Source organism: Crocodylus porosus, unplaced genomic scaffold (assembly GCF_001723895.1).
Source record: "Crocodylus porosus isolate Cpor-Errol unplaced genomic scaffold, CroPor_comp1, whole genome shotgun sequence".
In the NCBI taxonomy this organism is placed as follows: domain Eukaryota; kingdom Metazoa; phylum Chordata; order Crocodylia; family Crocodylidae; genus Crocodylus; species Crocodylus porosus.
Genome location: NW_017728917.1, coordinates 28,119,284 through 28,134,939, shown reverse-complemented (window position 1 = coordinate 28,134,939; position 15,656 = coordinate 28,119,284). Strand labels below are relative to the sequence as shown.

The 15,656-nt window shown below is 41.9% G+C and overlaps 1 protein-coding gene across 1 annotated transcript in view; it reads right to left on the bottom strand.

The window, feature by feature from the left end:
• The window catches only part of NUP210 (nucleoporin 210), a gene marked incomplete at its 5' end in the record, with an annotated part of 113,610 nt that overhangs the window by 8,859 nt on the left and 89,095 nt on the right, over window positions 1-15,656 (bottom strand). Inside the window, 6 exons of the mRNA XM_019537020.1 lie at window positions 3,857-3,980; window positions 4,780-4,916; window positions 6,891-7,108; window positions 8,175-8,350; window positions 13,452-13,626; window positions 15,430-15,521. Coding sequence (XP_019392565.1) covers window positions 3,857-3,980; window positions 4,780-4,916; window positions 6,891-7,108; window positions 8,175-8,350; window positions 13,452-13,626; window positions 15,430-15,521 — 922 coding nt within the window. The remainder of the gene's footprint in view (window positions 1-3,856; window positions 3,981-4,779; window positions 4,917-6,890; window positions 7,109-8,174; window positions 8,351-13,451; window positions 13,627-15,429; window positions 15,522-15,656) is intronic.

The following is a 15,656-nucleotide window of genomic DNA, read 5'->3' as shown; positions in this document are numbered from 1 at the left end:
TGTGAGAATACGCAACTGAAAGCTTTATAATAGTTGTGTATGTAAGCAAAGCATTTGCCATCAGGCAATAAATACAATTGATTACTTCAGCTTGTTGGTTTTGTTCAATAGTTTGTACCTCTTATGTAAGGCAGCCTCTGGAAGCTCCATTAACGTATATTTCACTAGCTGCCAAGAAGGATTTTTTAAAAATTTATTACAGGATTGAATAGGTGAAATAGTTCACCTACAGTTGTTTTCAACAATTGTTAAATGTTAAGAATATGTAATATGAAAAAGGCACTGTGATTAAACAACATAAGGATTGGTAAATCAGAAAAAATAAATACAGTGTTTAACTCTACATGTTACATAGCTCTACAAAATATTTTTTGGCTCAAAATTCATTAAGGACTCAAACAGCAAGCAGAAACTTGTTTAGAGCCAAGTCTGTTATTTTTAAACAGGTAATTACAATGGTGCAGAGAGGTAATCAGTTGGTTAGCTTGTACTTCTTTTTTAGTGCTAGCAATATGAAAAAATAGTTATTTTGATTATTTATTTATATAACTGATCTCAAGATCATAAAATATCCATAACTAGAAATATTAATAATAAGCAATTCAAAAATTGCTCTATAAAATCTTAAGAGGACTTAAATTATTATGTGTATTAAACAAGAAGCAAGTCTAATTAAAAAAAATCCAACATACTTCCATACTGGCATAGAAACTTCTGAAATCCTTTGATGTCCTTAGAAATACTCTGGCCTTTACCAAGCAAAGCAAACTCTACAAACATTTGTGTTCCTTTCTTTTAAGTATGGAGGGCCAACTTTTCTTCTCCCTGAAAACTGTTTTTGCAACTGTATCAATTAGAGCAGTAATTTGAAAATCTATCCTGAACTTCCTTAAGCAAGTTACCTCTGCCTTCATTCAAGCAGAACCTGTATTTTTAGTACCTAAAAAGGGAAAACCTCAGTGGTTTTGAATTTAAAGTTTGTTTTGGAAAGGGACATGCTAACACCGAGATGGCTCAGAGAATGGTGATGAGATAGAGAACCTTTAATTTTTTTTGTTTGTCTGTCCAAATAAAGGTGCTTGTGAAACTGGCTTGAAGTACCCTGCCATGGTCTCCATGAGAAAAATTGGACACAGCATGCTTGAAAAAATATCTAGGTTACAAAACCAATCATTACAAACTGATTCTGTGACTGGAAATCCAAGCAGAAAGACCAAGACCAAATTGCTTTGGACACTAATCTTAGTCTTTTCTAGAAACAGTTCCTCTGATACAAGGTTGACAAAACATGTGGATTGTGAACTGATTTTTTCGGTTGTATCTGTCACCGTTGAAAAATAGCTTTAGCCTGTAGTGCCCCAAATGCTGAGCCAGTCACAGGCACTAATTTTGCCTATACTAGATTTCAAAGGCCTTTTACAATAGGTCCAGAGTAAAGGTTCAAGTATATTTTCACTATATACCCTTTAACATTTGCTTGTACTTCCAACCAGCTCTAGTAGAAGAAGTAGTTCGTATTTTTTCCTGGATCCTCTCCTTTTCCATTTGTTTAGCCAGTTACCTAGCTGACTGGAAATAAGGGAACCTTTTTTGGCCAGAATTATTGCCATTCCCTTCACTTTTCCCCAACAGTTGAGAATTTTTCAATTTTATTTTCCTTTTTGATTGACAGTTTAAATTCTCTGTGGGCTGTCTGATCAGTCCACTCTGTCATTCTGAGTTAGCTAATTTAATAAACATTTTTTCTGATTTTCCTTCTACACCATAAAAGAATATATTACAAATGAAGCAGCCACATGAAAGAGTAATTTAGAGAAGTTTACACTTGGTCATAATGTTGCATTTTTTTCCAGTGGAACAGATCAAAAGTTCATTCTGAATGTGTAGCTACTCACAGCATTATGGAATTACAATCATTACAAAAAAAAACACAGCATAGGAACACAATGTTCACAAGTTAACAAATAAGCTGGCTCCTGGGCCCCAAAAGAATCACAATGTGTCATCCTGATGGTGGTGGCATTACGGACATATTGCATCATTTGATGGTATTTTCTTGTGGTTAAAAAATTCCTCATGTGCTGATGCAACTACCCAATTTACTTAATCACAAAGAATAGTGAACCATATGGTGTAGGATAGGGGCAGGCAATTATTTTGGATGGAGGGCCGCTTAAACAAATTTTGGTGATCTGTCCAGGGCCACATGGATAGCCCTGCCCCTTGACAGTTGTGCTGCCCTCTGGTTGCCATATTGGGACTGGAAGTCCCATCCCCTATCCCCTGACCTTTGCCACTGGAAGTCCCACCCCTTGCCCTCCAGAAATACTCCTTTTGGAAGGGGAGGGTTGCCATCTTGGAACCAGAAAAAAACCCAAATCATATACTAAAAGTCAAACACCTGCTATAAAATATTTTAATTCAATTACAAAATTAAAATTACAAAAATATTTATCATGTTATGTGTTTGTGTACTATATAGAGAGGGAATTGCATAACAACTCCAAATAAAGTCTTACTCTTGTATAATGGGTGTGTCGGGGGGGGGGGGTATGGTGGGGTGTGTGTGGGGGGGGTGTATGTGTATGATGCAGACCCTGCTGCCCAAGGAGACAATTGGGGCATTCATGCCCTGCGCAGGTGCTGGTGCCCGGTGGTGCACAGTTCTGGCCACTGCTGTGTGGGGGGCGAGAAGCGCAGCCTGCCTGGCCCATCTGGATCACAGGAGCTTGGTGCAGTGCACTTTCACGTCCTGGCACTCACACAGCACCTGGGGATGCCCTGTGCTGAAGCCAGATACCTTCCTCACCCCCTAGAGTCCTGAGACCTGCACGGTAGGTGGCAGAAAAGGCAGCTGGCTCCAGCACAGGGATTCCCCTGATGCCATGCAAGTGTGGGAGCTGCTCATGCACCATGTGGTACCCCCTGCAAGAGAGGTGGGCCAAGCAGGCTGTGCTCCTTGCCCCCATGTGCAGAGCTTGCCAGAGCTGTGTGGTGCTGGGTGCCAGTGCAGGACATGGGTGCCCTGAGTGCCCTGCTTGCTACTGCTGCCAGCAGCAGGGGCTGCATGCCATGTGGGGGAGTGGGTGTGGGGGGGTCTCCACATCCCCTACCCTCCCTCTCAACCGTATCCTGGCCACCCAAGCTCTGTGCTCCCACTACCCCCCTGGGCACAGGCTCTGCACTGCTGTCAGTCCCACCCCCACCCAGCAGCAGCTCCCCCCCACCGCTGCCTCTTCCCTATCTGCTGCTTGGAGCGAGTGGGCTGCCACAGAAGCCAAACAGATCTCCCAGGGTGGCTGTAGCAGTGGCAGCAGCAGCCCTGCCCAAAAGTGGATGCTGGTTGGGCTGGGGGCTTCTGCCCATGAAAGTGGGAGCAAGGTGCAATAAGTTATGGGGTGTGGGGGTGTGTGGGTACCTTACTCCCACTATTTTGGTTAGAAGGGCTGGGTGGGGTACAATTCGTTGTTGGGTGTCCGGAGTCCAGATGAAAGCACCTGGTGGGCTGGATGTGGCCTGTGGGCTGTATTTTGCTTGCCCCTGTTATAGTAAGTCACTTACATAGCACAGCTCCTGGGAGGTCATCTCAGCTCCTGCCTTCCCTTTCCTTTTAGTAATCAGGAAGGCATTTTCTCCCCAGTCACCCTTATTCTACATTAAGTGCTAGGAAGCTTATATATTTGCCACTGCTGTGTAACTTAGTATGATGCTCCCAATGAGTTCTGCCTCTGAGAGACTCTGCAATGGGTCTCTAATGAGTCCTCATGCAGCTAAGGAGATGCTAGTTAAGCACTAGTACTTGGAAATGTACAAACATGAGGTAAATAGGCCAGCCGAAAATGTTTCATCACAGTACCTTTCAAATTTCTGCTTCTTTCCCCAACTGTGACTATGACTTTTGAAGCCACAACTCCTTGTAAGCTTGTTTTCACTCCACTTACATGCATCGCTACAGTCCTTTGAGGTATAGTAATCAATATCTAAAAAAAAATAAATAAAAAGACATCAAAGCACCCTGTTACTGAAGACTGAAATAAATACAAATTAAGGCAGGTACAGTAGTGAATCACAGATTTACTTCTGCCTACATATATATACACCAAAACAAAGATGCACTTTTTGATAAGTTGAATTTCTGTAATTTTAGAAATTGCTTTTAAAGTTAGTTTACTTTCAAAAAACATTTTGCTATTTCTATTAATCCCATATAAATAAATCTGTTTAACAGGCACACAAAGCTGTATTTAACCTGAGTTTTAAAATGTCTGGTACTTATGTCTGCTGATGGTCTGAATTCAGTGCAGACAGAACCATTCTAGGGAAGATCATAAATGCAACTTTTAACTGAAACTGGTACTGAGTGGTGGATACAGTTACAAATTTTCTTGCTGGCATCTCATTGAACAGTGAAACTTTACTTATAAAAACAAAGCCTTAAAACTAAAGTTTTTTTAGTATCTGGAACGAACTTAGTCAAAAAATGAAGTGTAACAGATAAGAATAAACTAAAAATACGAATTAAGTTAAATCGCTTTCTTTAACCCAAATTATATGAACTACAACCCTGATGCATTTGGATATATGCCAAATACACTGTATCCGTTCATCCTCTGCTCAAGATGAACAGTTCAGAAATAGGAACACATTTATTCATCTCCAAGTCATATTTTTACAAGTGACAGCAAGAGAAGTTTTTAAAGTCACATTGTTAAATATGCAAAAATATATAGCCAGACAGTGACACGTTTGTGTTGCTTGTGGAAACTAAAAATGGCTTACCTCCCTGTATGTTTTAAGTAGTCCAGGAATCTCATAATAAACACTGACAACTCCTGAATCTCTTGCCACAGCTGCACCAGTCTTTGCATCAACTTGAAGAACACTGTTTGATGAAGAGATCCATACTCCTGGTAGACCTGTGAGAAAAGATCATTTGTACATTAAACACATTATTAACTTGTACACACAGTTTGTTAATTGTAGTATCCTTGCCATATAGTTATTCAGAATAGATTGCACATGTGTGGGTGCACCTGTGCTCACTCACACACATACCACTTCATGCTTTCCACTACTTAAGGACGTTAATTGTGGGGTCCCCACTTTAGAGGCCGCATTGTTCTCAGTTGCATCAGACCAGCTTAACTCCAACTAACTTGCAAATTCAAGACTGGAAAACGAGGGGTGCACTGATAAAGATTTTTTTTGGCCAATACCGATGGCCAATTATTAACCAGACATATTGACGTGACCTGACCTGATTACCGACATGCAGCACCACACCTTGGGAGAGCAGCATCCAGCCAGTAAGTCTGGGTGGTGGGGAAGGGGCACAGGGGAGGCAGATTGAGGACCCCATAGTGAGGGAGGGAGTGAGGCTATGGCAGGAGCTGCCCAGCTGGGATGGAATGGGGTGCAGGATGGAGCCATGGGCACCTTGTTTAGCAGGCGTGGATCTCACTGCTGCATGCACCTCCGGGGGAGGCATGGGAGGCACATGCCCCACAGACTTGTGTGTGGAGCAAGGGTGGCCTTTCTGTTGTGGGCTTGAGGCCAAAGGCTGTGCTGGCCTCTTCACAGAGGGGGTGCTAGGCCAGGTCTGCACTCCGGGTAGGTGGGTGGGGGAGAGGTGGTGGTGGCACTGGAAGGGGAGGCTATAGGGTGGGCTACAGCCACCACAAAGTTCGCCGTAGCTCCCTCCTCCCAGTGCTGCTACTGCCTGCCCCAAGCACAGCCCCAACCCAGACCCCCCTGACTGGGAAGAGGCTGCTGCATCCCCCAGCTCTGAGCCCGCACTGCACAGCTTCCCTTCACCCTGTGCACAAATCCAGGGGGCACATGCCCCCCATGATTCCCCCAGGGGTGCACACAGAGGTGAGGAGCTGCCCCTCTCCCCAACCTCACCCCCCTACATCCCCCAGATGAGCCACCCATGTCTCCATCCTGTGCCCTGTTCCAGCTGGGCAGAACCTGCCCCTGCCCCACTCCCTCCCTCATCATGGGGGCCTTGATCTGCCCCTCCCCACACCCCTTCCCCCACACAGACTTACTAGTTGAAAGTTGTTCTCCAAGCTGCCGGGCTGCATGCATGCTGCAACTGTGGGCATGCAGCGGCGTGCATGCAGCAGCATTTATTGGTGACATTATCAGCTATACCAGCCAAAAAACATCGATTGCTGATAATGTCAATTTTCCTTTTATCAGTGCTGATATGATATGGACTGATATATTGGTGCACCTCTATGGAAAAACCACAGTTAAGCCAAAAAATGATGTAGAGCAGGGGTTGGCAACCTAAGGCCCATGGGCTGGATCTCACCTATGGAGCCATTTGATCTTCCCTGTGGACATAAGGCTTTGACAATATTTGGTGACAGGGGGCTTCAGCAGCAGATGCTCTCCCCATGCTGCTGTAGGGTGAAGTGTTTGTGGCAGCAAATGGGTCCTAATACCTTGCTTTCTCTGACCCGAACCTGGGCCAAGCCAACCCACAGCTTAAAAAGGTTGCCGACCACTAGAATAGAGAATCGTGTAAAGACTTCATCATTTTGTCCCTGTTAAAAAGTGAGCGTTTTCCACAATGCTTTATATTTGAATATCAACTGAATACAAATTGCAGAAGTCTGACGCTGAAAGATTCAGTGAAAATGATTGTTAAATAATACAGTTAAGATTAAAAGAGTCGATCACGCCTATTTTTGTTGTTAGCAAGAATAGCAGGTGACATTTGATTACGAACATCATTATAAATAATATATTTGGTTTTCCTGAGAATGTCACAATGCACAGCACTAGAAAGTTTCCATGGTAATTTAGAATTGCTGAAAAGCCAGCACTGAAATGACTTAAAACAATTCTTTAAAATGCAAAGACTTAAAAATGTTTTTTACCTTCTTGGTTCATCAATGAAGTACTCAAACAGATGACATCACCTACTACCACATCCACAAGCTCAGGGAAAATGGCATGTTGCACTGGAAGGGGGACATAGTCTGCAATCCCACTGTGCTCTGCATCCCAAACCATAAGCAAGGTCAAGCCAACATTTACTGTTCTGATTACAAACGTGTTGTTTGTGGCTCCTTTCCCAATCTGCACAAAGTCATCTCTAGCAATAAAAGAAATGTTTTTAACTTCCAACAAATCCATTAATACGTTTTCTTTCCTTAATACCTTTACCTGCTGTGTGACTGGTATTAACTCAGGATTTTAAAAATCACTATCTTGCTGTTTTGGCAATGGTTATCAACTTGACAAAAATGCAAAATGTAAAAGTGTTTTATAACAAGAAAATCCTGAGGTCATAATTATCTGCTTTTGGTATTTTTGGCCATTTTAAGCAGATTTTCAAATTTATAGAAGTCTCTCTTCTTTCAACCTTTTTATGGAACTAAGAAACAATAAGATGAAAACCCTAGGAACTGGCCTAACAAGGTGTGTCAGCTATAATTTCTGACTCTACTAGTTCTGTGTCTTCCAACTACTGTCACTATCTGGACATTCACTAGGACATTCAGTATAGTAACACATCCATGAGTGGGAAGATAGAATAGCTTAAACCCAAATCTTTCATTTTCTTATTCATTCTCATTAAAGTATCAGTACCAGGAATTCCATCGAAAACAAGCTTTGTGCAATAATGTCTGGGGAATGGCTATTTTTCCTGCTATCTATGCATGATCATTACTTTTTTTATTTTTTTTTTAAATATAGTGACACCTAAAAGTCCCTCCAAGGATTTTTCCCCACATGCTAAATTCTGTACAAATGCATTTGAATATAAAGCAAGTGTGACAAAAAATGCAGAGAGGAATGGTGGATCCAATGCTAATTAGATTTACTTGCTTACAAAGGCAACAACGTGTATGACAGAATGGTCCACTTTAGAGTAAAATACCTGTATCAGCAGTTACTGTTGACTCTGTCTAGCCCCAACTTCATTTTGCCAGGTCACTACAGATTACTAAGAGGAGATCTTTTTTCAGATATGGCCCCTCAGAAGAGCAAACACTTTTTATATGACAAAACTTTTCTTCGGTGCCTCCAATCCAGGCAACAGAAATACAGTTGACAGTTTCCTCTTTTCATTTGATAAGGCAGCTGCCATGAGTAGGTTACGGTGTACTTGTCATTCCTTTGCTGCAGCTACATTTCACACTCCAGCATAAACTTACCTGTTGGTTGCAAAGTGGAGCACAGAACTGTGTGCATGGAAGGTATCTCCAGAGTTATCATGAAAATGGACAGTGAAGCTCAATGTAACACCTAGTGGTAGAGCCAACATAGCCTTCTCGTTTTGTGTGTGCAAAACAGGATTTGTAGAGATTCTTAAGTAGGAAACAGGATAAACCTGCATAACATTAGTAAGAGAAGACATTAAGTAAAATTGCTTTAGTGCCTATAAGATAAATTTATTTAAAATTATTTGCAGGTATAGATATATGTAGAATTCTTTATGATACCCTTCACTTTTTTAGTTTGCCTGTTATGGCAACATTGAGAGATGGACTTCATAATTTCAGTGCATATTATCTTTCATTGTATGCCTGCAATATATTTCCTGTTCTTAGAGCACTGTGAGCAAAAGCAGTGAGAAATAATGACGTGTAACAAAAGCACAAATGAGAGGTGCTGCAGTAATCCTGTAAAGAAGAACCCTAAAGCTCTACAGATATATGACAGAGCTAATAATCTGTAGATTTCTTCCCAGCGAGATCTAAAAAACAATCTTATGGATCTGCAGGTATTGGGGCATAAGGAAGGGTGTTTGAAGTTCATAAGAGCAAAGGGTAAAACCATCACTTCTGCTTCACCCTAGGCAAGAAACTGTTACAACTTAAACATGACCCCTGGGCTAATGCTATTTTGTTGAGGATGCAAAGCACCCCAGGACTGGAAGGCCATGAAAGACACCTTAGCTTCAACAACTTCCACTGGCATGCAAGATCTGTGATGTACACCTGAGAGGTACAGGACAGACGCTCACACAGGATGCTCATGGGGCACGGCGAAAACGTAGCACACTGCAATGGATTTTGTATGTTGTAGCCTGACCATGGTGTGCTCAACTGGAAGGGCTGGGCTGCAAGAAGTCTGTCAGTCATGCCCCCGCTTTCATCTGCTAAACCCTGACTAGTCAGCAGGCTGCATTTTACTGTCTCAGTGACCCCTCAAACAAGACGGAACAAGTTTGCAATCCCTCTCAGAACCTTTGAGCTGTTTAAAGAAATAAGAGTTACATTATGCAAAAAAGCAAAGATGATTTCTGCAGCAACACATAACTGTAAGGAAACTTTTTTAAGATGATGAATTCATAAATGTTTGTGTTGTAGATATGCAAGTCCATTATTTATTAATTAAAAAGACAGCCTGCACAGCTTAACTAGGTTTACTATCAAAAGTAAAGGGATATGTATACTCACTGGTATTGCTTTTTGGAATGTAAATAATGGATGGATAAAGGAAGAAAAAAAAGGAAGTTCACAATGACATGGAATAAGAGTATTTTAAATGGCTCCCTCAAGCCTATCTGGAGCAAAGCCCCTTTTCTGACCTCAGATAATAGAGTTTTACATTTTCTCTCACAATGTACATGTCAAAACTTTAAAAAGAAAGGACAGTTTTGGCCTGAAGCAAACCTGCATCTTAGACAAATCTGAACCAGTGTCTAAAATATCAGTGTATACAGCCATCTGCCCAAAAAAGCTGATGTATCTAACAAAAGTTACATTTTCCATGACAGATTTCAAGTTTATGATCCGCAAAGGACAACTGTTAAGTCTAATATGATGAAAGCAAAATTCATTCATTCATTTTAAAAACACCTCAGCTCTCTGAAGATTCCTGCATTAATTTTATTGATACTTAGGTTGACCAGAGCTAGTGCTGAACTTACTTCCTCACAAAGTTCCCATGTACTACTTCATTCCTTACTTCCAATATTTTTAAATAACAACCTTTTTTGAGCACAGGCTGCCAAAATACCCACTCTGTTTTATGTGCTTCTGCTTTTGCAAGTACAGTTGCAGCTAAAAGACTCTCCTGAGGTCCCTCCCAACCTTAATTTTCTATGATTCTATAAACCCAAGGCCCAGGAGAGTCAGGATGGATCGATCAACAGTTAGTATAACTAACCTATTATGACTTAGGAGACCTGGGTTCATTCCCTGTTCTGCTACAGCCTTCCTGTCTGATTCTAGTCACTTAGGGCATCTATACACGTGCTCCAGTGTGGAAGGGGTGGGGAGGGGGAAGCGGAGGCGCTTTAAATAAGAGCAGCTCTGAAAGCCACTTTAATTAAAGCACCTGCAGAGTCATGTGTAGTCAGCATCCTGCACTTCAAAATGGCCGTGGGGGCACTTTAACTAAAGCTCATTTGACGAGCTTTAGTTAAAGCACCTGCACTGCCATTTTGAAATGCAGGGATGCTTAATACATGTTATGCTAAATTAGCATGCTTCAGCATACTCATAATCAATTAATTAGCATGGATCAGAGCAGAGCTGTGTCATGTGTCTAGGTGCCCTTAGGACACAGGCACATGAATAATTTACCAAGAGGAAAATTAGGTTAGGGGTTTACAGAGTTGCTTTCCAGCTACTGTGGTCTGCAGGACCTATCATATGGATGGTTCTTACTCCATAAAAAATGAAAAAAGAAAAAATGAAAAAAACCCCCAAGAAGCTTGCCCCCTCCATGTAATTTATTTGGATACCTATACCCTATCCTATACCTTTTCAGTGACTTGGATGGACAAGTGTTGTGAAGATGGGTACATTAAAAGACTGTAAGGCACCACAATGCTACAGTACAGCAAGTCAGCTATGCATCTGTGGTAAACACATTAAATGATCATAGAAGATATTATATACCCATGCAACTAAAAGACAGTCCCCATCTCAAAGAATGCAGAATCTTGAGCTGCAGTGTTGCAGAGAAATGGACAGACAGAGGGTGCATCTCCACCATGGCAACATGCTGACCCTGGGGCCTCTGATCCAGTATCCACCGAAAAGAATGGGTGTCTTTTTATTGACAATCACAACCACTGGGTCAGGACCCAGCAGAGTTGAGTCAGGGAGAAGAGAGATACTTTACAAGGCTGTGGCAAGTTATTCCTTCTAGCTGAAACTAGTAGGGAGAACACAAGACTCAGAAATACAATTCCCTTCCTGGTATTCCTGGTAAGTACAAATATGATCTGCCCTCCTGCCTCAGGGCTTAAATCAGTCCATTTCACAGTGGCTCTGTGTTTATATTCTATAAGTAGCTTTAAAAAACCACAATTACAATCAAATAGCCATTATCACCCAGAAGTCATGAAACAATTGATAAAACAGAATTTTGTCCATTTCTTGGACTAGCAAGATGAGGAGCTTAGAAATTAAGCCCTGTTCGCTTGTAGTCAGGTAAGCAAACATAGCTAGGAACAGATCCAAGGAAATGTCACCCCCAGCTGCATTCAGAAGATAGCAAGGAGAACAGACTAATGCTAATACTGACTTTCACACTAGTATCTCTACTTTTCTACTAGGCTAACTTTCTGGACAGAGGGATAAATACCAAACTACTCTGTCTATCTAGTTATCTAAGATAACAGGAAAATGGATGGGCCAGCAAGCCTTCACACTCGTTACTAAGAAGGTAAGGTTTAAAAGAGAGGGCCAGGAAGCAAACGGAATCAATCCGTCTCCCCAGAGGAAGGGGACATCATTTGCTGGGAAGAGACAGTAAGGAAATAAAAAGGGAAATACATATATGGAAACCACCCCCAGCCTCTGCTGAGGATCACTTCATCTCCCTCATTCTGGCTTTATAGCATGCTCTGTCCCTTCCCATTACAGCAACATACTTGAGAGAAGATAATTCAAATAAGAGGCATAGGCTGGGGAGGTAAATGTGGCTTCATCTTGGAGAGGGATTGCAGAGGCCTGACAAGAGGAGCTGGTGACCTGGGCAAACTCTGTGGGAGACCAGGAGGAGAAGGAAGGAGAGGTCCTAAAAAGTCCCTGGCTGAGCTGCTGTGGCTGTGGCTGCCACGTGCTCTGCTGGCCCTGGCTGCTGCTCTTAAAGCAGTGTTAACACCCAGGGACTGTTTTGGAGTTCCTGGCACGGGTAAGGTGTGGGGCTGCTCTTGGTGCTGGGGTGCAGATTCTGCAGGGGTGGAGGGCAATTCCAGAGTTCCTCATAACTTAGCGCCTGGGGGGGTGCCCCTCCCTAGACATGTCACTGAGGAAGTATACAGAACAATGGTTCTCAACTGCTGCAAGCAGGTCTCAGGGGATCTGCCCGGCCCAGCCCAGCCTGGCACAGGGAGGAGCTGCCTTGATCCCCAAAGGCTGAGGCGAGTCCCGAGGAAGGGGCAGGGTTGGGAAAAGGGTCACCCCGCCACGCCCCACTGCCTCCATTTTGTGGGCAGCACTGCAGGCAAGTTCGCCAGGCCCCGCACTGCTGCTGCTGAGGTGAGTGGGGCCCCAGGGCTTCCCCACCACCAAACCCTGCCCGCTGCACCCAGGGCTGTGGAGTTGGGCAGCTGTTGTGGCACAGGTGAGCTGTGGAGTTTTTACAGCATGCTGGAGGGGCCTCAGGAAGAAAAAGGTGAGAACTCCTGATATAGAAGATGCTTGGTCTTTCACATTACTTTGGTGTGGAAAGCAAAAGGACAGACCCATCCGCCATCAGTTCCATAACTTGCTAAACTAGAAAGGTAAAATTATGGCATAACAATGGTGTGGAAGAAAGATACTTAGTCAGCCTGAGACTTAATTCCCCACTGCTAGTTCCTACTGTGGCTTTTGTGCTTTCTTTGAACCAATGACATTTCCGAGAACTTCAGCACTGCACAAATTATAAAACAATCCTGAAGATTATCTTGTTCAACTTGCTAGGACATTAGGCAGCAGCTAAGCAGTTTAATTTAAACCTGAGGATAAGCACTCTCCTGTCTGCACTCCCAGTAGACTGTATACATGTTGAATGCCACAGTGCTTGGAAACAGAACAAAGAAAATTTCTGCACCTGCACTTGCCTCCAGTCTCCCCAGCACACACTCCTATGGAGAAAACCTGGGTACCACTTATTTGCTTTGCAGCTGATACCATGTATTCTTGACTTTAGCTGACCTTATCCCTTCCCACTCCTTGAGTAATGAAGTTGATTGCAACCACTTTCAAAGAGCTTTCAGGGACAATATTTTTCCAGTTTACAAAGGCATTGTACTGGGTTTGAGAATCCCCTGCTGTAAGAAAAGGCACTTTTTATAACTGTACTACCATCTAATAGATGTGCCAACACCACGTTAAAAATACAGAGGCAATCATTAAAATGTGCATTTTATGCTTTGCAGAATTTAAGTTTAAAAGGTTCAATTAACTTTATCCCATTGGAGGTTATGCTTTTAACACAAAACTGCTTTAGTTCAGACTTTAGTGAAGAGAGAAAGAAAATGCTACCTTAACAGCAACTACAATGGTCTGGTTGATTCCAAACGGCTCTTGTGAAATTACTTCAATTGTGGATGATCCTATCAAAGATCCAGAGTTAAGAAAGCCACTCTCATCAATCTGCACAAGGGGAACTTTATCAGGACCATCCAGCACACGGTAGCTCAGGGAAGCCACTCTGTCCCTTGATAAAGCAAAAACAAAAAACCTCTTTTGAGATATAAATCTATGTTTACAGCAATATTTTATTTAAACCTGTCATAAAATAGGGCTGCTCAATGTGTTCTTCCATCATGTTTTCACTCTAAAGCTACAAAGCTCTGTGCTGTAATCTAAGAATCAAGTGTTCAAGCCTATTCGAGAAGAAAAATCTCAACAGTGTTTGGGCATATATTAAAACCTACTTGCTGCCACTGCCCTGCAGTGTCATCATTCACTGATGTAAACTTGATTCTGAATGCTAATGGATAAGGCTATTGCATAGTTTCCACAGACGCTTTCTGTAAACAATATTCAAAGGCAGATTAGTTTGCTGGGGTCAACACTGGTATTACAGATAAAGTTAGAAACATGATTAAGTAGATCTCATTAGCTTCCTGGAAATTGTTTGTACACAAAGTTAATTTCTGGAGAAATTCTCTCCATGGTATTTACTATTAATAATAGAAAGTGAGCTCACATAAACAGTAATTAGTGGGCATTAGATGTTTTTAAATATCACTTACATACACACACTCTCTATAAAATATGAAGATCTTTTTTCTCCCCGGGAGCTCCCCATTCAGCTGAGAATACTGGATTTTCCTTCAGGGAAACCCAGCGTCAAAAAAATATTCTACTAGCCCAGGGGCAGGCAATTATTTTGGGTGGAGGGTCGATAACCAAGTTTTGGCAAGCTGTTGAGGGGCTGCATGGGTAGCCCCGCCCCTTGACAGGTGCTCCGCCCCCTGGTTGCCATCTTGTGACTGGAAGTCTAACCCTCTAAACCCTGACCCTTGCTACCAGGAGTCCCTCCCCTGGCCATATTTTGCCCACCCCTGTACTAGCCACATTGTGGTAGGACAAATAGCAAAAGGCTTTGTTCAGCTATGGAATAAGATGTTTTGATACTACATTCCTGGATGGGGGCCTGCAATAATGCAGACAGTCTGACTTATGGGAGTTGTTCATTAAAATGAGCTGTTCTGCACTGACTGGACATTAACTTGGGTAAGGCACCCCCAGAACTGAGGGTACTGCCTTAGGACAGTGGAGTAGGCAGGGAGCCATACACAAACCATTCTTAGCCATTTCCAGAACCAAACATACAGTACTTCCCTGTGATAAAATAGATTCCAAAAGCCAACATAATATACTTGCTCTCATATTGCTTAATGTCTTACTCTGCAAGTAATTTCATTGTCTTTATTAGTAATCCATGTTAACTGATGCAGGAGAGACATTACAGAAGGTATTATTATATCATCTTCAGAGAAGAGTCATAATTATGGATCTTCTTGGTTTTGCCTAATATAGGATCCAAACAAATCCAATAATGTTTACAGAATCAGAATTGGATTTTATTTCATTTTTAAAAATACAGTTAAGCAGCCACTGGATGATGCAACCAATAGAGCCCTGACAATATTTTAAAGCTTCCCTCTGTTGGAGAAGGTAGTGCTGTAGACATTGTTTTTTCCAAAGATCAAAAACTCCAATGGACATCAGCTGCAGATTCTTAACATGTCTTAAAATAAAAGCTTAAATGCCTGACTCATGGATTTTCTATCCATAGCAATGTAACCACAAGAAGACTAATCCATGTTCTGACAGAACAAATGTGGAGATAAGGTGCTATTAATCATAAGATAAATCATGTAGCATAAGAATCAACAGAAAGATATTTTAAATGAAACAGAGAAAAATTATTTTAATCTACCTAGAATTATACTTTACTGCTTTAACAAATTGTTGACACAAAGTCCCAATGTGAAAAATTATCACTTACCTATTTGTTTGAAGTTTAATGAATGAATTTGGTGACATTAAGATCTGTTCTGCTTTGACATCCGGAGTAACTAGACAAAGTTTTTCAAATACCTAGAAAATAAGCCACTCATTTACTGCAATGCACAGCTAAGATAATTAACTTTTTAAATATTTCTACTTTCAAAACCAAAAGGAAACCAAAAAATAGATCAAAAGAATGTTTTTATAACTTAGTATTACTAACTG